This window comes from Pseudoliparis swirei, chromosome 2, assembly GCF_029220125.1.
Source record: "Pseudoliparis swirei isolate HS2019 ecotype Mariana Trench chromosome 2, NWPU_hadal_v1, whole genome shotgun sequence".
Classification (NCBI taxonomy): Eukaryota; Metazoa; Chordata; class Actinopteri; order Perciformes; family Liparidae; genus Pseudoliparis; species Pseudoliparis swirei.
This window is the reverse complement of record NC_079389.1, coordinates 19,172,686-19,193,925: the sequence shown is the minus strand read 5'-3', so window position 1 is coordinate 19,193,925 and position 21,240 is coordinate 19,172,686. Positions and strand designations below refer to the sequence as shown.

The following is a 21,240-nucleotide window of genomic DNA, read 5'->3' as shown; positions in this document are numbered from 1 at the left end:
CAAACATTCATCACCCAACATCTGACAAACTTAATTAGTGAGACGTCTCCAAATACAGCGAGAAAATAGAAGCTTTAGGAACTCAAACATCAGCGTGTTCCTCTCTCCTCCTCATGGTCTTCGAGAGGTCCAACACAAGTTGCGAATTGTTGCATTTTCATCTGAATATTACTGTTTATTTTTTTCTTAAATATAAGCTATATTTTTACATTATCAACGTGAATATCGCTCTTTTCCCCCCATTTGAAAATGCTGCATGATAAATAATAACACAATGATGAAATCAGTCCTTCACATATATTTTCTAAAGGGCCATTCATTTAATGACAAAGGCCTCACACAGTGTGTGATTAAGGACTGAGCTGCGGTAAGTAAGTCCAAAGCATGTCAAGCGAATGCCTTTTAAAGTCTGAATACTTGATGATTGTTATTCCATGACACGCACTCAATCATTTTTTTGACACGACCTCACCTCCTACCCTGTTGTCTCCTCTCCTCTCGGCAGTGCAACAACGACTATGCCCCGTTGTGCGGCTCCAACAATCACAACTACCAGAACAAGTGTTTCCTGCACAGGGACGCCTGCAAGCAGCAGTCTGAAGTCCTCATCGTGTCGGAAGGCGCCTGTCCTGCTGGTACGTGTGTTCCGCATCGCCATGGCGCCCGCTCGGGGTTACATACAAGAACACGCTCATCACACACACCATGTACACACACCCACGCAGAGGAGACTCGAGGATGGGAAGCAAACACCCCGGCGGCACGCAGCTGCTGTGAAGCCGACGGTGGGTTTCGTATGATGCGCTATCGTCAGGAACATCGTGAGAAAAGTGTCAGGGTTATTTGAGACGTATTAAGCGTGGACATTTTATTTGATGGTACCTGGACGTCTGAGGGCAGAAGCGACGTGGGGCCGTCCCGATATCCCGCCCACTCACCGCGGGACTCCATTTCGCCGGAACGGGCTTTTTGTCAGACGTCTCGGAACATCTTCCCCGGGGCGCCGGCTCACTGCGGCTCTTATTCCGTGTCAGGGACAGAAAAACGCCCGGGGGGGGAAACCACCCAGTGTGGCACTGCGGGGGTCCTCAAAACACACGCCGCGCGTCTGTGCTTCCAAACCTACCACCCAGTTAAATAGAAATAGTACAACTCAAGTTAAAAGTACTCAATCATTTACTATATTTTTACAAACATAACACCCCTCATCTTATTGATTAGTTAATTCCTCAGAATTCTTTTTTTTCCTGCTTTTTTCCCCCTTGCCTGGAAACCAAATCAATTCCACGTACACTACCGTTCAAAAGTTTGGGATCACCCAGACAATTTTGTCTCTTCCATGAAAAAATCACACTTTTATTTATCAAATATAAAATATAGTCAAGACATTGACAAGGTTAGAAATAATGATTAATATTTGAAGTATTAATTTTGTTCTACAAACTTCAAGCTCAAAGGAAGGCCAGTTGTATAGCTTATATGGTATGGTATGGTATGGTATGCGGTTTTATTGTCATTGACTAGAGTACAGGTACAAAAGCAATGAAATTGCAAAGAAAGGGTGGATGAAAGATTACAGCATAACATGAGGGAAGAGAGGCGAGAAAAAAACAACCCCCCGACTATGCCCCTAAAGGGGTACAGTGTGGGAGCAGGAAAAAACACCTTAGCACATAAGCACATACATCTTAAACATGACTTGCAACGAGTAGGAAGGGGGGAGGGGAGGTAAGCCAAAGACTGGGTGATCTAAGCCCAGCCATTGGAGGCAGAAGGTGACCAGCACCGACAAGCAGCCAGCCCGGTCCGTCAGCCATTACAGCGCCAGCCACAGACCCCGTCCTGTCACACTGGAGGGACGAAGCAGACGAAGGCGTGGGATGGGGGTGGGGGTAGTGAATGCAAATCCGTATGTTGAAAGTTTGTGTGTGCGTGGGCCTGGTATGTCGTCCTCCCCCAGGCCACAACAGACAGAGTTCTCAGACCGCAAGATGGTCGTTGCCATGGAGATGGCCTTGAAGGGTCCTGGGGAGAAAAACAACCACAGGTGTCTGTGGATCGGGGGAAGGGAATGAGCATAACTGTTTTCAGCTGTGCTAACATAATTGCACGGGTTTTCTAATCAGACATTAGTCTTCTAAGGCGATTAGCAAACACAATGTACCATTAGAACACTGGAGTGATAGTTGATGGAAATGGGACTCTATACACCTCTGGAGATATTTCATTAGAAACCAGACACTTTCACTTTGAATAGTCATTTACCACATTAACAATGTAGAGAGTGTATTTCTGATTAATTTAATGTTATCTTTATTGAAAAAACAATGCTTTTCTTTGAAAAAAAAAGTCATTTCTAAGTGATCCCAAACTTTTGAACGGTAGTGTACATGCATACGCTCATACATATACATCTGCCATCATAAATGCATTTTGTTTCTTTAAATAAAAAATTTAATAAAATAAAAAAAATCGTACACATGCATTTTTCTTCATTTATTTAATTTTTCTTTCTTTCTTTTCACAATACTCTGACTTTATGATGTTGTGTCCACTGTTTCGTCGTCCTCTAGGTGTTATATCTATGTATTGTCTTTTGTCTTGTAATAAATAAAAATTAAATAAAAAAGTACTCAATCTAACATAGAATATCTCGCCGTTCAATATGTAGATATTAGATTCATCAATACATGCAAATGCTTCCAGTGGACGGGGTGAAGTGACCATTACATCACGGGAATTAAAACACGATTAGGGGCAAGAAAAAAAGAAAAGAATTGCCAGAGGTGACAAACTGATGCAATGTCCCCACGTTTAGTGTAACACGCACAACCTCACTGACATGTGACAAGTGTTCCCTTTGAACAGACGAAGATGTCATCGTCGCCACACAATGCGCTCTGCGGAAGAAAAAGCCGAGCGCCGCATTGCTCAACCGCCGGCCGTTAACTCCACACTTAATTTCAATCCGGTGTGCGTTGAACAGAAAGTTTGAGGAAAGCTTGACAGCGGTGGCATTTGCGTTACGCAATGCCTAAATAAATGTCAAGCGGCGTGAGCCGTCATAGGCGGTTACTGGAACGCCGTTGCCAAGAGGCGCGCTCAACATAGCCGAGCACGCAGAACTGAATGACACATCGTCTTGATGGCCACTTCGTTCTTCACTGGAATGGCTGTTTAAAATATTTCTTTTATTCAAAAAAATGTTTTGTTAATAAGGGTTTGCATTAATTCTGCGAAGGAATTCGGTAAAACCACTTTGATTTTCTTTTTCAACGAAATCTTCTCAGTATGACTAAAAATGAAACAAATTAAGACCGTGGCCGTGGTACGAGCATGACAATACTGATGCCATAATAATATAAAATTAAAAAAACTCCTCCACAGGGGCAAGCCACCCCCTCTGCTTTACGAGCGATTAGTTTCCCTCCGTGTATATTCTTCAACAACTGCATCGTCGATTATCCCTAACACGGTACCTCGGGGACATTTTTGAGTAACGACTTTTTCTTTTTTTCCTAGAATATAACTTTTCTTTGCCTTCTCCAATTAGGCAAACACCTATTGTTTTCATACTTCCTTGGGCAGCAAGGAAGAAGCACTCTCTGTAATTATCTCACATAATTAGGATTTCAGGATTTCAGTCGGGAAAGGTCAGCCACTTCATTAGGCGCGTTACGGAGACCGAAAGAGTGCCGCTCGGAGCATGCAGCGCCGTAAAGTTAAAGGTTCCTGGTCATTAAAAAGGTTTGGCAACGCTTATACGGATTCACATCTGTAGGTAGCAGTAGAAATGAGATCCTCGGATAATAACTGCATTTCCATCCAGGTGACTGAGCATAAAGTGGGACTCTCATTTTTTGGGTGGTTAAAAAAAAGAAAAGATAGTCGAACGTAACTGCCGGAACGTAATTATACATTTACTACATCTTACTTCCAGACTTGGGTATTATGGTATACAAGGTTATTTAGAAATCCTGACGGTATGATATTTATCCCGAAGACAGACGCAGATGATGCTGTTTTGACATCCTGTATTTAACCAGAGGGTCGGTCTCCATGGTGACACCGGCCACTGAACACAACTCAGAAGGATGGCGACTGCGTTTTTTTTCTTTCCCGCCACATGATTTTATTCAACTGCCGGTCCGCCACCACCATAACATCTCCGTTGAGCCCGCTGATGCGTCGGTTACCATCGGTTACCGGCGGTTATATCGCCCAAGCCTGGTTCCCATCCATGTCACATTTCCCTGGACTCGCAGCACCGTTGTTTTATTCACCCCACCTAGTTTCGAAATCATGACAACACATGTACTCAGGTTGGGCCCTCGTTACCGTCTTTGCATCCTATCACGACGAATCCACACGGACGAGCGCCTGCTTTAAAAATGAGCATTCCCCTCACGCCCTCGAGGGGAACCGTCTCTCTCTCTCTCTCAAATCGACCAATTAGTGAGTCGTGTTCGGAGTGAGTTTTGAATGAGCGAGTCCGCGGCGGGATTATCCGGAAGCGACGTGAATCGGTGCTTCGGCTGAGGCCTCCGTTGAACCGGCGGCGGCGTCACATGGAGCCTTCCCGCCTCTCTCTCTCTCTCTCTCTGAAGTGCTGGTGTGTGTGAGGTCACTCTCTCTTTCGTCAGCGAGCCACGGGACGGCGTAAGACAGTGCGCATTATCAAGATTGATGTATCTGTTTGAAGGAGGGAAGGGATAGAGTCCCCTTTCTTCCAATGCGACGAGCGTCGGCGTCTCTGAGAAATGACCGCGCGGCTTGGAACAAGGAGGGGTTTTGTGGCGCGGCCCTCTGAAGAATAACAAACCGCGACGGCGGTTCTACGGTACGCGTCACACGTCGGCCTCGCTCGGCGCTGGCGTTTACCCAGGACGAGGCCACAAGAAAACAACTGTGCTTCCCTCTCTCGGGCCAGTCCATTTTCATCCCAGGGGGGGGGGGGGCGTCCGAGCCTCACTCCCTCCTTCTAAGTTCAGCGCAGCGGTTTTTCATCTCGAATACGACATGCGTGGGTTCATGTGCGTTCAAGTCATCTCAGTGTGGTCGCGCTGTTACATCTGGATGGGGGACCGTGTTAAATTGGGCGTGAGGCGGGGTCGGGAAGAACTTTGTCGAATAAGAAACAACCTCGAGACAAACAAATAAATGATAGACGACTGAAAATGTGTTAAATGTAATATGAATGCAGCAGTGGCCCAGAGACAATTAGTAATACTAATTAAATACTATTTTGACTCATTAAAACATGCAAACTGTGCGCGCCCTTTTCCCCGGAGAACACTCATGTGATCACTTTGGGACGTGGAGCTTTATAAGACCAAACTTGAGAGTGAAGAAAGTCATAAACATCTATATTCTGTCCCAGCGCCATACTGCATTCTTATTGGACCGCCTAGGATAATAGTTTTCATCGTAATTAGTTTTTTCACTTGCTTGCCAATGAAAAAGTCTTTTCAGACTACATTTTAGTCATAAAATATGGGCGCTGATGCATGCCAATCAAACTAAAACTTGTCTCTGCCAATTGAATCGAAAAAATAGACACCACTCTGCCGCTTTGAACTCTGGGATAGATGTTCGTTTACATTAACATCTGGTGACTAAAGGTCAGAGTATGATTCACAACTCATCAAACCACTCAGTGAGTCCTCGTGCCCCGTGGGGAAGCATCTGATCTGCATTCATTATGCTGCTGCACTCATTTATGGAGGTTTTTAACGAGTAATCTACAGTAATAATATGAGCGTTATCGGCTTCTGTTTACGGAAACTTCCAAAAGGTCAAAGGCAGATGGGAAACGGCTCTCCTCAGGGGGAAGTCAGCTGTCAGAGGAGAACAGATGCACTCATTAACATATAATAGTAGTGAACAGATATTTAAGGGGTTGTTAAATAAAATAAAAATGAATCTTTTGTATGTTCAACTTTTCTCATTAAATACAGTTCTCAGTATTTAAGTGTTTCCCATAGCAACACGCTACGACAAAGTGATGTTTTTAAGTTAAATTGATTCGGGGAAGAAATACTTTTGTCTGCCACCCTGCAGCTTTGGTAGATTAAAAAGGAAATTTTAAGTTATTAAACGGAAATACGCTTAAACCGTAGTAATGACATCTTCGATATAACGGGGATGTCTTCATTTACAAACGCTTGCTTTTTTCATGTTAAAGTTGAAACGCACGACGTGCTGCGCGGGAGCTTTCTGAAATACAGTCAGTAAATGTTGCACACAAACCCTTTCGTGTGGAGAAGTAGGGCAGGCAGCTACTTCTGTTTGCGCTCGGCTCTCTTCGCCACTTAGCCGTTAAATTGGTGCTCCGCTAAGCCGGCGCGAAACTAGTGTAGCACCGGAAAAACGCAAAGAGATATCACAAGTACCAGCGATACGAGTAACTAATTGAAAGTAATGCGAGCATCAAAATCTCTCTCTCTCTCTCTCTCTCTGGATATGTATGCTTGCCAGTTCCAATACTTTCTTTGTTTTTCTCTGCTGGGGTGAAACGCCAACATCTCTCTAAGTGTAAAATAAAACAATAGGGAGTCCTGTTCATGTTGAGCAAACAATCCTATCACCACTCGTTGTTGTCCCTCACCATAGGGACCAGGGTAGACGGTTCCCCTGACGACGCTACACTGAATAAACCGGCGGGAGAAGAGCCGGTAGCGTTAGCTTACCGAATAACGGAGCTAACGGCTAACATACGTCGGTTGCATTGAGTTGTATTACGATGTTTTATAAGGTAAAACATGGAGTATTTAGCAAAAGTAATTGAGATTGTTGGTGTGATTTTGTTTTGGCTTCAGAGGTTTACAATACATTTGAGTATCAGGAATGGTGTTATTTTTTACTCCCATCCGCTGCTGAGCAACGTTAGCATAAATGTGAGGTGCGTACTCACCTGGTGAATGGAAGTCTAATTTTCCCTCGGATTGATATTTTTCTGCCACAGCCGCTTTCGTCAGCCATCGCGTGCTGAGCCGAACATCTCAGCGGGCTCAAGAGTCTTGAGTGAATACCCAGCAGTCGTTGAGAGCGCGAGTCATTCAAATGTTCCGATTCGACCTTCGCGTTCACGCACGGCCGACCGATCTCGACAGACCTTCTCGCCGAACCGCCACCCTTCAGCTCCGTGTGCGGCGTTCCCGTTCGCCCTCTTGGGTGCCGCCGAAGGCCAAGAGGGCCAGACGTTAGCGTCGGCTGTCGTTCCAAACAGTAAACAGGCGGCACGCCGAGGTGCCGGTCTCATGCTAAGTGTCACAGACGAACGTGACGCCGTAGCCTTCTGTTTATTTGGCCACGGCGACAGGCATCTCGCGACGGCTGCCGAAGAAAAGCGCTCGCGTCCCGCGCCACTTCATCCCGCCAACCGTTTGGGTTTGAGCCGCCTGACTAAGCGGGGTATCCTTGCCCAGTATTGATTTTGCTCGGCGCAACATCAGTCAGACAAAGGAGCAAATTCACACTTCCTTTGTTCCAGTGCGTTCCGGTCTTTATCGCCTTGATGTCCCAGACAGATAAGGAAGTGGTGATTGAGAGGCCGATAACGGGGGGGTGGAGCTCTCAGCGTTACGAAACCAGTAGAAAGCTGATTACCACAGGATGGTGCCACTTTCCTATCACATCAAGTGCTTGGCCAAGAGAAACAAACTAAGCAGTCTATTTTCCCCCAAAGGAGGGAGTTTAGCTCGCATGGCACTTTCCAACGCCGTTCACCAATATCAGTGTAACTTCCAGGAAGTCGTTCATTGGGCGGAGTTGGGAGAGGGTTTAATTGACACGCCGTTAAAATGTCGATGACATGTTTAATCACCGTTTTGTCGCTCTGCAAAGCCCCGAGCACCAGCCGGTGACAGGAGCCATATGTTTATGGTGATTTAAGACGCACACTCTGAGTTAGTAGTAGACCAGGAGCGAAATGAGAATCGGTGTCACTATCGTCTACAGCACAGGAGGAGTCATTAATACACCGCTAGTTCTACATGCAAATACAAAATCGGGTCTTGTCGGCGCTAATGGGTTAGTTTGAATTCTAAACACTTTAAGTGATGATGTGCTAAGACTTTATTGATCTGTAGGGAGATTTTTTTTTTTTTGCGCTTGTTCTCCGAGGAGGTCACAGGAGGTCATGAGCTACTGCGCTGCACCTCAGGGGGGATTCAAGGTCTTTCTAAAGGACATTTTATGTTAGGACAACCCTATCTAAAGACTATGCCACTGTTAGTAAAGTCTGTGCTTTTCTGCAGTAGTTTAGCATTGGCGAGTTTCAGTCAGGAATTGAACCCCCACCTCCACCCCAATGCTTTCTGCCTCCATATAAATGATGACATGCTGGCATTGGGCGTGAATCTGTTCCATGCAGAATCCTGCAATATGCTCATAAATCCAAGAGACATTGGGCCGGTTGAAGAAAGTATTTCGCAATCAGGGAGGAAACGTCAGCAATTCTGGCAAATTATAGTGTAATAGAGTGATGGAGTGATGTAGCGAGGGCCCGAATGGTTTGAATTGGGCAGCTGTGTTCTGTCGAGAAAGCTATTTGGTGGTGAACATTCTAGCATCCCTGTGGTCAGTAGATTAAAAAAACATGTTTCCCACTGAGCTGAACATTTTCCTATCAAATTTGGCTTTGATGGAAAATTATTTTTAAAGTTGCAAAAACGTGTTCTACAAGTCTTCTCCACAGGAAGCTACCGTGTCCTTCACGGCCGCAAATACCGAGGATTCCTATTTCCACGTGCCCCAGCTCCAATAATCTGCCTCTTACCGTCGTAGATATTGCACACATCTAAAATAACAATATAACAATACATCTGGTGTGTTTTGCGAGCGTTCAACTTCTGCAGATATACCTTTTATTTGTACGCATTCGAGGGATACAATGCTTTTGTACAGAGAATGGCTTGTGTGCCGGAACAAATAAATGAAATCCATCGCAAGAGTTCACAGGAGAGATAACTCTTCAGAATATGAGAATCATTTCTACAAGGACACACAAGTAGTTTGACAGACCGCCTGCCATGCAGAGTGTCTGTCACCATCCCTGCAGCCCAACGTTCACGCCTTATTTACAGCAGAAGGTTCATGTGTGTGTGTGTGTGTGTGTGTCAGCAGCAGAGTGAGGTTAATAACAGTTACCCCAGAAGGTTCCCCTCTCCTTCTCTCCCTCGTCTAATCAATCGCTGCGAAACTGAAAAGAAAATCATCTCTTTCTCTCTCTCACAAAATATCATTGTGTGACACCTCCTCTCCGTGACCCTTTTATTTTGGCAGAAAGTGCTCTTGTGCTGATCTCCATTGCCATTCTGTTCTGTTTTCTAACGCCGGTCTTTCTCTCCCGAAACCTTTGGCCTTGTACACGTACTAAAGGCTTTCATTGATCTCCCGCGAACCCCTCCTGACTTCGGCCTGTTCCTTCGAGCTAAGCCTTTTCATGAAGCTCTGCACATGCAGCGTTCGGCGGGTCCCAAGGACGCGGACATCCTGCCGGCTTAAAGCCCGAGGAGGGCGGCGCTTTGAATGCAGAGGCTGCGCGACCAGATTTATATTCTCTTTCTTCCAGCAGTTGGCCTGCAGGGTTTTCCTTTCAACAAACGTTCATCATCGGTGGAGCACTTTCTTTCCTTTGTTTGTATCGTTGAGATCCAACAAGCGTGTTGTATGCATTTCATATGACGACTTTTGAATTGTGCTTTGTTTACATCCACGCAGCCGTCTTCTCCTCCACCTTCGTGGCAGCGTTGCTACAGTGGATCACTGCTGGATTTTTTTATGTTTTGAATTAGTCCAGTATTGAGCGGTTAAGATATATTACTATATTATAAATATTACAAACACCTCACAAAGGAAAAGAAAAGAAAATATGTAAAATATTTTTCGGACCGTTATCCAACACAAAAGTCTCTCACTGAAATTGATATTCATATTGATATATATATCAGAACTAGTCTCAGAGAATTAGATTAGTTGATTATTTTTTTATTTAAAAAAACAAATCAAAAAAAATTATTCTTGATTAAATCATTCAAGTAAAAATTACAAATTTTATTTTTTTTTATATTTTTTTATATTATTTAAAATTTAAACCTTGAAAATCCTAAATTTTAAAATTTTAAATTTTAAAAAAAAAGATTTATAAAAAAAAAGATTTATAATATTGAGTCAGTAAACCCTTTGCAGGTGTTAAGAAGTTTGTTTGAGTTTTCAAGGTTAAGTATTGACTTTCTACTAGTATATTTATACTTTTATCTAATATTTAGAGATATTTTTTGTTTTTTCTTATTTGAGTTGTAATTCTGTACTAATCAAATAAAAAGGAATGCAATATTTCAGTTCATTTGATAATGTACCAAACCAGAATGCATGACATTTTTTTTTTTTATGCATTCAGAAATAAAGAACTTCATCTATAATAAATAATTTTCTGAGACAGTCCTGTATATACATATGTGTATATATATATATATGTTTGGATATATGTTTATGTATATATATTTGTATGTATATATATATATGAATGTATCTATATATATGTATGTATATATGGATATATGTATGTATCTATATACAGTATATGTACGTATGTATGTATATATATATGATAAATATGTATGTATATATATATGTATGTATATGTGTATATATATGTATATATATATAATATCTAATGTATTATTGGAGGAATGGTGGTAGCATATTCTTGTAATAGTAACTTTCCCATTTGGCAGCTTTTCTCTACTTTTGACTCTGCTGCTTATTTTTCAGACTTGAATAGAGGTCTAACTCGCTCTTGCAACCCTTTTTGTCAGAGAGTAAAATACATATTTCCTTCTATCAGCTCTGGCTTTACTCTCTGGACAGTCAGCTAACCCTCCTGTTTCAGTGTATTGGATTGCTATCGTCATGGCTAAAGCCTGACTCCATCAGCATCTAAGAAAGTAACCCCAAACCAAATGAGTGGAGTCTCTCTTCTGTCTCCACAGCAGCCAATCAGGACTGTACATTATATTTATTCATAACCATTGGAATTATTTAAACGCTATGTGTGTAATCTTGATGGCGTCGTGTGCATTGTCCAGATGGTATTCAGATGGTACTTTTGGTGCGACCCTCCGTGGGTTGAGGGGTCAGGATCACCTCTTCGTTGCTGTCGGCCACACTGTACCATTCAGCCGGCACACCGGCAGAAACATTATGTTTTGGGGTTTCCTAAATGTCCGCACCTTTTAGTGAAGGTATTTTGGGGATTTTCGCCAATTCTGGCACAAAACAGAACACCACGACATCTGGTCATCATTCACTATATTTTTACAAACATGACACCACTCCTCTTATTGATTAGTTAATTAATCATAATTCTTTTTTTTTCTTTTCCCTTGCAGGGAAATCAATTCAATTCCATGTACATGCATACGCTCACACATATACTTCTGCCTTCATCTATGCATTTTTTGTTTCTTTAAATAAAAAATAATATATATATATACATTTTTGATTTTTTTTTTAACTCACACACGCACACATACACATGCATCTTTCTTTCTTCCTTTCTTTCTTTCTTTCTTATTATTATTTTATTATTTTTTCTTTGTTTCTTTTATCTTCTTTCACAATACTCTGACTTTATGATGTTATGTCCACTGTTTTGTCGTCCGCACTGTTTCGTCGTCCTCTAGGTGTTATGTCTATGTATTGTGTCTTATAATACAACAAATTAAGAAAAAATAAATACAAAATAAAAAAAACAATTTGGGCACAAAGGGCACACGGTCAAGGTCACAAAACGGAGACGTCTTGACGAGGATAAACTGAAGACGCGAAGACAATGTAGTCGACGTGTGTGTGAACTGAGACCTGACATACGAGGGCGAGCCGGTAATCCGAGCTTTTTTTATACCACCACGTCTCTATTAAAGAAACTGAATTATTAATATATCTTTTTAAACATTGCCTGCACATTAAGTCATGTCTACCGTGGAGGCGGCCCCACCTCGCTGATTATTGACCGGTCGCTATGAGAGCTGCTTTCCCCCCCGGGTCAGCCGACCAGCTGCTGCCCGGCCCCTCAAAGGAGCATCACGCTGGAGACGTGGCGTCATCCCGGTCGCACAAATGTATTCCATCGACCCGAAGCTCGCGTCGTTAAACGTATCAGGACAGCTTGCCGGGCCACGCGTGTTGAACCGTGTGCTTCTTCTGAAAAACCCTTCGCACATGATGGTCACACGGAGCCGAGCTATTATCCACCGGTCCTCCGAGGCCCCCGCGTCTGGTCTCCGGCCCCCGGGCGGTTTTTTTAGCGGCTCGCTCTCTGCCGCGGCTCGGGTTTCACGCGTTGCCGGCTCTTTTGGAAGCACTCGCCCAGTATCCCTTTCACAGCCGTAATGTCGAATTTTCAGGATTAGATTCCAGCGTCGACTGCGTAGGATTTGGTTCTAAATCTCCATCAAAACATTTCCAATAACATCAAAAAAGGAGATGTAATCCGTCCCGACATGCTTTTTATCCAACTAAGTATTCAGCTCGCAGATCACCGCGAGTTACACTTATATACCCACATGTCTATTTATGTTGACACAACTCACCAATTACATTTATTAAAAAAGCTTCTTTGGGATGTTTGGGAAGAGGAGCATAAATATATCATCACACCTCGATGGAAGTGGAGAGGAAAGCAGGTGGCATCCATTACAGCCAATGAACTGCCGCTAGCAGACATTCCCAGGCCGAGACACACACTCTGACCACCGGCCAGATTCACAGGCTCATTCAGCCGAAGTCTGACTGGTTAATAACCGTTTTTTTCCTCCTCCTCAGATGCCGGCTCAGGATCCGGAGACGATGGTAAGATTACTCACCTCCTCCTCTGTTCTGACTCCACATGCACTGGTTTTTAATGCATTTCTGACTCTTTGTTTGCAACTCGGCAAGCTGCGAGGCAAGTTCTCTTTATTTAAAGGGCAACGGGGCTTTTTCGCGAAGCTAAAAGAATATGGTGTGCACTCAAAAGCAAAGAGAGAAGTTTGACTTGAATGCAGTTTAAGTTGTAAAAATCGTTCTAAAAATGTAATGATGCACTACAATAACGAAAACGTTAGCTTCCTTTAATCGTGGGAGGTTGCTGCTTTGTTATTTTAATTTTATTCACACACCTTGTTTAAAGCTGCAATAGTAATAAATGCTATATTGGTAATGGGCGCACAGGACTGACTTGACGAGCCTCAAGGATTCAGATATGTCCTCGTATGAACAAACGCACACGACCCCACATGAATGGAAATGTGGCTCGTTTCTACGCGTTTGCTCGATAATGTGATAATGTGTCAGTGTTGTGTTTACAGCTCGATACCGCTGCCCCACACGGCCATTTACTCACAGATAAGCAGAGACAAGATAAACCTTTGTTGATGCCCTGAAGGGAAATGTGGTTGTTTGCGAGCAGCTCAAGGGCAGCAGGGGCGCGGATTAAAAGAATGATACAAACACAAAAGTATACGCGACAGCACGAAGAGCGCATGAGACCGAAATGGCGTGGTTGAAGTGACAGGGGGGCGTGGCTAACAGCGGCAGTCGGCCATGTTACTGACGTGAGCGCAAGAAAGATTCTGTTATGATGATGAATTTCCACTGTTAAGATGCCCCCAAAAAATTAAGCTTTTTCCCTCTTGTGAAGGTGTTTTTTAAATGTTATTTTACATACTGTCATTGATATGTATGTAACCAACTTCATAATTTAATCGTTTACTTGAGCACTGAATTCAGGAGCACAACGTTCTTCATAGACGTAAACATTCACAATACCTACATTTTCATTCCTTTCATTTCCTTTTTCTTTTTTATCCATCAAGCTTATTTATATATCTGAGTAATTGGGCAGGGAGCAAGGCGTGTTTACAAAGAAGAAAGAAACACATCAACGTGGCCTTGATTGCATCATAAAGAAAAGGGAGTTTTGTTGTTGTTGTTGTTGTTTTATTGGTTCTTGGCTCACAACTGCTGCAGTGAATGATAGTGTGACCGTGACAGGGATTGTGATGGATTTCCTCTTTCAAGTTACTTTCCACTCTTAGCAAAGATAATTTTCAGATCAGCCTGAGCTGGGAGGCAAGAAATAATTTGGAAAACTGATAGTGTGTTTTGGAAAATGCAATTACACACTTTCTTGCGAACACGGCTCACTAAAACGTAACTAGCGCCGTCCTTCGGGAGTCCTAATCTCAAACTGATTCATTTGACTGAGGTTGTTGGGTTTGTTTGGGTGTTTATTTTGTACAACTGGGGGGCCCGATTTACAAATCTGCTGACACAGCACGTGTTACACACTATCATTTTCCAACTGAAATCACTCACGGCTAGTTTAAAAAAGAAGAAGAAAAAACGTGCAATTTCCGTGCCGGCCACACGGGGAACCTCGTTCTGCAATCTCAGAGCGGCGTGTGACCAACAGTACAAAGCCCCGGCTAATTATGAATACGGCGTTCCAGTAAGACTGTTATTTGACGCCTTATTGCCGGACAGGACCCGGCAGTCGTGGTCGTTCCGGACCGCAGGCGGTGAAGCTCGTTTGTACGCACGCCAGTATTCACCGCTGTGCGTCTCTCGCGCTTCACCCCGTCTTGTTTACCCGCGCAGTTCCTTCATTAACTCTCACGCACAAGCATATATGAGCGCAAGATTGGAAAAAGGGATTATTCCCCCCCCCACCCCTCCAAAATATAAAGAGAGACGCCAGACAGATGGATGAGCGAGCGGAAATGAGAGAGAGAGAGAGAGAGAGCCCGAGGAAAGTCGCAAAATAGATAACAGAACTGAAGAAATGGGAGGCGATGCAGGAAAAGAGGAGGGCGGTCAGCGATAAGAGGCACCAGGAAGAAAGAAACACAATGGAACACTTTCATCTCTCCGGGCGCCGTGTTCACAACGACGACCTTTGACCCATCGTGCGTTCACACGTGGGCCGGGGATTGGACCGGGAACACACTTGAGTAAAGGTGCGTTCACACCAAAACGCGTGAGTTTACTCGCTCGACCGTTCACCGTGTTCACGCCATAAGCGTCGAGACGCTCAGTGAGGGGCGGGGCTTATCTCTGTGTCTCGTCTCCGTAAATACCGTTATCATCTCCTTCATCCACCAGAATAACTAACCACTAGTTCTGCTTTATACTTGTTGAGGACATCCCACACACTAACGCCCTCGTGTTTGGGTTCATGACATCACCCGTAGGCTCACTCAGCTCGGTCACTTTCACCGATGAAGTTACTGTTACGTCTGGAAGACTTCCGCCTCCAGCTACAAGAGCAGAACATCTAAACACGTGTTATTGTGTTCATAACATTATAATATAATATGTTATTGGGTTCATAACATTATAATATAATATATGTTATTGTGTTCATAACATTATAATATATGTTATTGTGTTCATAACATTATATATATAATATATGTTAGTGTTCATAACATTATAATATATGTTATTGTGTTCATAACATTATAATATATGTTATTGTGTTCATAACATTATATATATAATATATGTTTTTGTATTCATAACATTATATATATAATATATGTTATTGTGTTCATAACATTATATATATAATATATGTTATAGTGTTCATAACGATTGGCCCGAGTTGCGAGATGACCGCCTCAAAGTTGAAATATTTCAACTCGGGGCGAAAATTGCGCCGCTGAAAACGCGTCGCCCACATCGCGTCGCCCCAAACGCGCCGCCCGGAAAAATATTGCGTCTACCGCAGCCACACGCGTCTGTACGTTGACTCTTCATGGGATTCGGTCGCGCGGAAAAATCGCATCGCTTTTGGTGTGAACGCACCTTAAGAGTGAGTCCGGGGGCGGGACTTGAAAATACGACACAATCAAGTGTCTGCTGAGAATTGCGTCCATGGCCAAGGAGCGTTGTGGGGCATCACGGTCACAATATCACATCCAGTGTGTGTGTGTGTGTGGGGGGGGTTTACGTTCCTCGATGCCCGTGGGCTTCATGAGTCCAGGCTCAACGCTCGCACTCGAGCAATGTTACCGCTGTTGTGTTGCGTTTGACCACCAGATGGGTTTGGTACCCACCCTGGAAGCCAAAGTCAAACATGGAGTTTACAAATACGATCAATAATCTCCTCTCTCTTCTCGAGAAGTGTTGATTCAGCTTTATGGAGGCTGCCGTGTTTGGGTTGTGCGGGGAACAAATAATTCTCTCTCGCATAAAATGCCGTCGGCGTGACTCAGAAGACGCTCCACACCAGCCGCCGAGGTCTCGGCAAACTTCTCTTCCGATGAGCAGATCCATGCGAGAAAGTAAAGGAGGTTTCAGCTCCCCGAATGGGGATGCGTCGGTACATTTACTTTGACGTTTGTTCGACGCCAACGTCACAAAATACAGCACGGGAGATGCTTAAAGGAGGACAGGAAACCCTTTCCTCCTGAAGCGAAGGCGTCAAAAATGGACGGCGAGGCATCAGGCGGGGGGGAACGGGGGAAGAGTTGAGCGTCATTATTCGCATTAAAAAATAAGCCGGCGTCCTCCGAAAGAGGGTTTCTCTCTGAATATCTGCGCACCGACCGATCCACCGCTCCAGACCTCCGTGTGTCGTAAAGATGGAGAGGTGTCTCCATCTGCCGGATACATTTGACGTATCGATCACTCGGGAGGGATATAAGAGACAATTAAGAAGAAGAAAAAAGGCGAGGGCAAGGACAGAAAGAGGAGAAAGGCAAACACACCCTATGAAGATAGAATCGTAGCGGAGGTCGAGAGAGATACAGTAGAAGAGACGAGAGGAGGAGGAGGAGGAGGAGGAGGACAGCTGCTGGGGTTTTATGAGCAGGGGAGAAGGTTAAAGAAAGCGGTTGTTAAAGGCAGGTTGGACTCCTATAGAGGAAATCAGCAGCGAAGAGTAAAAACCAAATGTATTTTAATGGCAATGGATAAATCTAGAATCCATAAAGCTCCGGTCAGCTGGCCGGCTGCCATCATCCTCTGACTTCACATGTCTGTGTCTGGTGCGCCCGGGGGCTCGCCGCGGCTTCTTCCCTCTCGCGTTTTGCGCGTTTGCTTTATCCAATAAGTGAGAGCGCAAGTCGACCGTGCAAAAAAATGACGTCCCCCGAGGACACAAGTCTGGTCGCCTTTTAGAGTCCGAATCGGACATTCGCTCAAATCAAATTGGGCCGCGGAGAAAACTGCATTACCCCCTCACGTGGTCGCGAGGGGACACGGGGGGCGGCCGAAGCCGCGGGGCGTTGACGATTTCTGCGGGCTCTCGGCAAAAGCCGCGCTGGTGTATAGATAGATATATTTTAGGTATTCATTGTCAAAAGAAAAAGAAAATCTCCCCAAAAAAACTGTCAGAGATACAAGTCGAGGTCCAAGACGTGAGAGATGTTGGACATGCGAGTCTTCATTTATTTATATATTCTGGGGACGACAAAACAAGGATTTCTAATACAATACAAAAACATCCCGTACAATATGGCTGTCATAGTTGGTCTCTGGATTCATGGGGGCTCATCGCTCCCAGCGGGGCAGCAGTAGGCAGCAAGGAGAAGTGGAAGTGGGTAGGAGACACAAAATAACACAGGAAAGGAAACCGTGTTTTTGGGGGCGGGTCTTAACTGTGACGCAACTCTACGGCGGTCGATTTGAACATACGTTGGTGTTGAGGCCGGCGGCAGGAGGGCGGGTTCGCGTCCCGCTCGCCAGGTGAACATCGGTTCCGTTGAGTTTCGTTCCGCCGCGTTCACGCTTCATCCGGTAAAAATTAGTATTTGGCGAGAGGTAAATTCTAATGTTGTCAGGATGAGTTTGAATGTAATCTGTAACATGAACTGTTTGCTGAGGATCTTGAATAAATACAGTTATTTAAAGGAGATGTTTTCACAGCAATAATACAACGATATTAAAGAGAGGAAATTACAACTTGGTGAGATTTTATTTTTTTAATCAAAAGACATATTTTGAATACAAATGTGCGTTTGTATGCAAATAACCACGATGGAACAACAAGCTGACGTATCATTTTCCGCAGTTTAGTGGCGCCTTTAAACCCAAAATGTGATCTGACACTTAGATGCGCTAAATGCGTTAGTTTTTTAAATTATAATATCACATTCGAGCAATAACATGAAGATTTTTTTTTTTTTATAGTTGCTCCTTGATAACGCAGGTATTTTTATCTGATACTCCTGACGCCAACATGGTCACGCTGGAAGACAGCGGATCATCAAAGTGATGAGGATTCATCCTCTGGGAACCATGAAGTCTGTACAAAATAATAATAATAATACATTTCATTTGGAGGCGCCGTTCATGTCACCCAAGGTCACCTTACAATAAAATAATACAGAATAAAAGATAAAAGCATGAAAGATAGAAACATTAAAACAGAATATCAACATAAAAACAAGTCCAACATTCACACAAGACAATCTTGATTAATCAATACGAAACTTTAAAAAAATAAAAAAATAGAAAATAAAGAAAAACGGAAACAGCAATGTTATAGAAATCTATTAATCACTAATTACATCTAAAATATCATTCTATAGAAAATCCCAAAGAACCAGCAACTTTAATTATTCACTCTTTTTTAAAAGACCTGAAATAGAATTCTGGTCCCTGTGGCTTTTACAATTCAATATTAAATATGTACTTTAAAAAGAAGAAGAAAAATCCGTCAGTAGATTTAAATGAGTCCCAAATAGAAGCGAGTCTGGTTAGGAGCCAGCGGGACACTCAAGCCACAAAGTCAAAGATTTAAACTCTGTCATGCTCTGAGTGCTTCAGGCATTACAGTGACCTAATTTCACGGCCGTTTCTAAACTCTTATCTAAATGAAGTGCTTTGTCAAGGTCGGAACGGCATCCCGTAACTTATTCAGACATTTTTCTGTCCGAATGGTCAAGAAACGACTGCATCACGAGTCCTGAGCGGCAGTGGGGAGAGCATCAGTATTTTCTTCTTCTTCGCATCAATTTATTGTGGAAATGTGATTTCATTTATGTAAAGGAACACAAGAAATTCAATCGGCAGGTGGAAATACAAACATATGTAATGTAATGCAGTAAGGCATTCTCTATTTCTGAATTCTCCTGAAGATCAGCATCTCTGCTCAGACGTCCCATGTGTCGTTACTCTCCTCGTTTGTGTCTGTAACCTCTCAAAAAGTGTGTGTGGCATATTAATGTCAATGGCGCCTGAATTCAATGTCATCCATTTAAACACCACTTGACCCCAACAGCTTATATCCGTGACCTCCAGATGTCGATTATAAAGTAATAGTTGTTATAATTCAATGAAAATGAATGTGCAATTTAGTGAGAATGAATCCATAATATTTTAATTTGCAATATAACATAAGTAAACTAGAATGGGCACTCGGTAGAGCGCATACCTTCGCATATCACAAGATCGGGCATTGAATTATGTACATTTTGGCATTAGTTGCATGGCAATTGGATAAAAATCGACCGCGCTATGGTAAAAAGAAGATGACCTTTTCATGACCTTCACCATGACCTTTGACCCGATCGATCCCAAAATCTAATCAAATGGTCCCCGTATAATAACCAATCATCCCACCAAATTTCATGCGATTCGGTTTAATACTTTTTTACTTATGCGAATAACACGCATACAAATAAATAAATAAATAAATACACGGCGATCAAAACATCACCTTCCGCATTTTCAATGCGAAGGTAATGAGAATGAAGTCATAATGTGTTAAAAACAAATGTACCTGCCCTATAAAGCCCCAGAGTGCAGGGGAGGAGGCGGGACTTAGAGCTGCAGCCTTTGAAGTGGCCATCATGGGTTGTAGCTACAACAGAGTGCCAATAGTTTGCAGTGAGACACGCTATATAAAATAAAAATCACTGGCCGGTTGTCACTGGAGACACACACACTCACACGCCAACACACACATCGTCCGGTCACCTCACCACCACTGACAGCCGTCTTATCGATGGCCGTCGGTTCCAAGAGCTCTTCCCGTCATTCAGATGCCGAGGGTTTTGGGTTTTGTGGGGAATAATGACCTCGGCGACCTCCGAGGTGAGATTTCCCCGCGGCTGTGGACAAGCTCCTCTGCTCCTCTCCCTGTGTGTGTGTGTGTCTGTGTGTGTTTTCTCCAAGGATAATGCAAAAATATTTTGCTCAAATATTGGCGGGGACACTTCTGTCCTCCCAAAGTATTGATGGGGGCGTGTCCTCAGCATCCACACGCACGCCTTCTGTCCAGGTGTCTCTCTCGGACCGCGCGTGGATATTTATTCATATCCATGCCCTGCCTCCTCACTTTGCTTTTACATTTACTTTCTCCGAGTGTTGACTAATGAAAAGATAAACACCGTGCTCGGGCTTAATTGAAATACAATGACCGGATCGGGGTAATTCATCTACTGATCGAACCCGCGACACTATGGATCTGCAAGCACTTCATTAATTTGAATCAAGGGGCGAGGCTCCGCCGCGACGCTATTATGAATTAAATTCCCATTGATCCCCCCCCCCCCCCCCCCCGGTCGGTGCACAAAGATTATAATATGAAGTTTTTCTACGGACTGCGGCAACGTGTTCAGTCGGAAGCAAAAGTGTAATCCGGAATAATCTCATTGTAATAATCTGCGTTTTTAGAAGCAGATGTGACCGTTGACGTGAGTTCACTGACCCGGTTCTGACGTACCGGACCCGAGTGGACATTAAAGAACCGAGGGGAACATGACAGCTATAATTGCCGGCTGACCTGCGGTTCCCCCCCCCCCCCGATTGTTCCACCGTCCATCCAGCAGCCTCCACAATGACCAGCTGCCGCCCCAGTCACACTGCTATTGCTATGGTAACTAAATTAGAGGTTTAGGGAAGTGAGTAATCTAATCTTCCCACTTTGTGGCATTGCGATAAGGCTCGCCACCGCCAGGCCACCCGCGTCTGTGTGTGTGTGTGTGTGTGTACATGTCCTGTTTGGACAGTCTATGCTGCATGTCTCTCTCGCTCTCACACACACACACACACACACACATCTTATCTGGCCAATATGTTCCACCCTAATAGGCCGGTGAAAGCCGGAGGGCAGATAGGGTCCCAGCCCCGTTGAAAAGTCTCAAGCGGAGTGAAGTTGACATTCTGCACCAAACGCCTCGACATGAAAGGAGAGCGCCGCTGCTTTTATCGCGCGAGCGAAAAGCGACTCGTGTCCCCGATATC

At 43.9% G+C, this 21,240-nt stretch overlaps 1 protein-coding gene across 1 annotated transcript in view; it reads left to right on the top strand.

Annotated features, from left to right (window-relative positions):
• tmeff2a (transmembrane protein with EGF-like and two follistatin-like domains 2a) overlaps nucleotides 1-21,240 on the top strand; it is a 115,005-nt gene that overhangs the window by 43,092 nt on the left and 50,673 nt on the right. Inside the window, 2 exon segments of the mRNA XM_056437766.1 lie at nucleotides 506-635; nucleotides 12,829-12,855. Coding sequence (XP_056293741.1) covers nucleotides 506-635; nucleotides 12,829-12,855 — 157 coding nt within the window.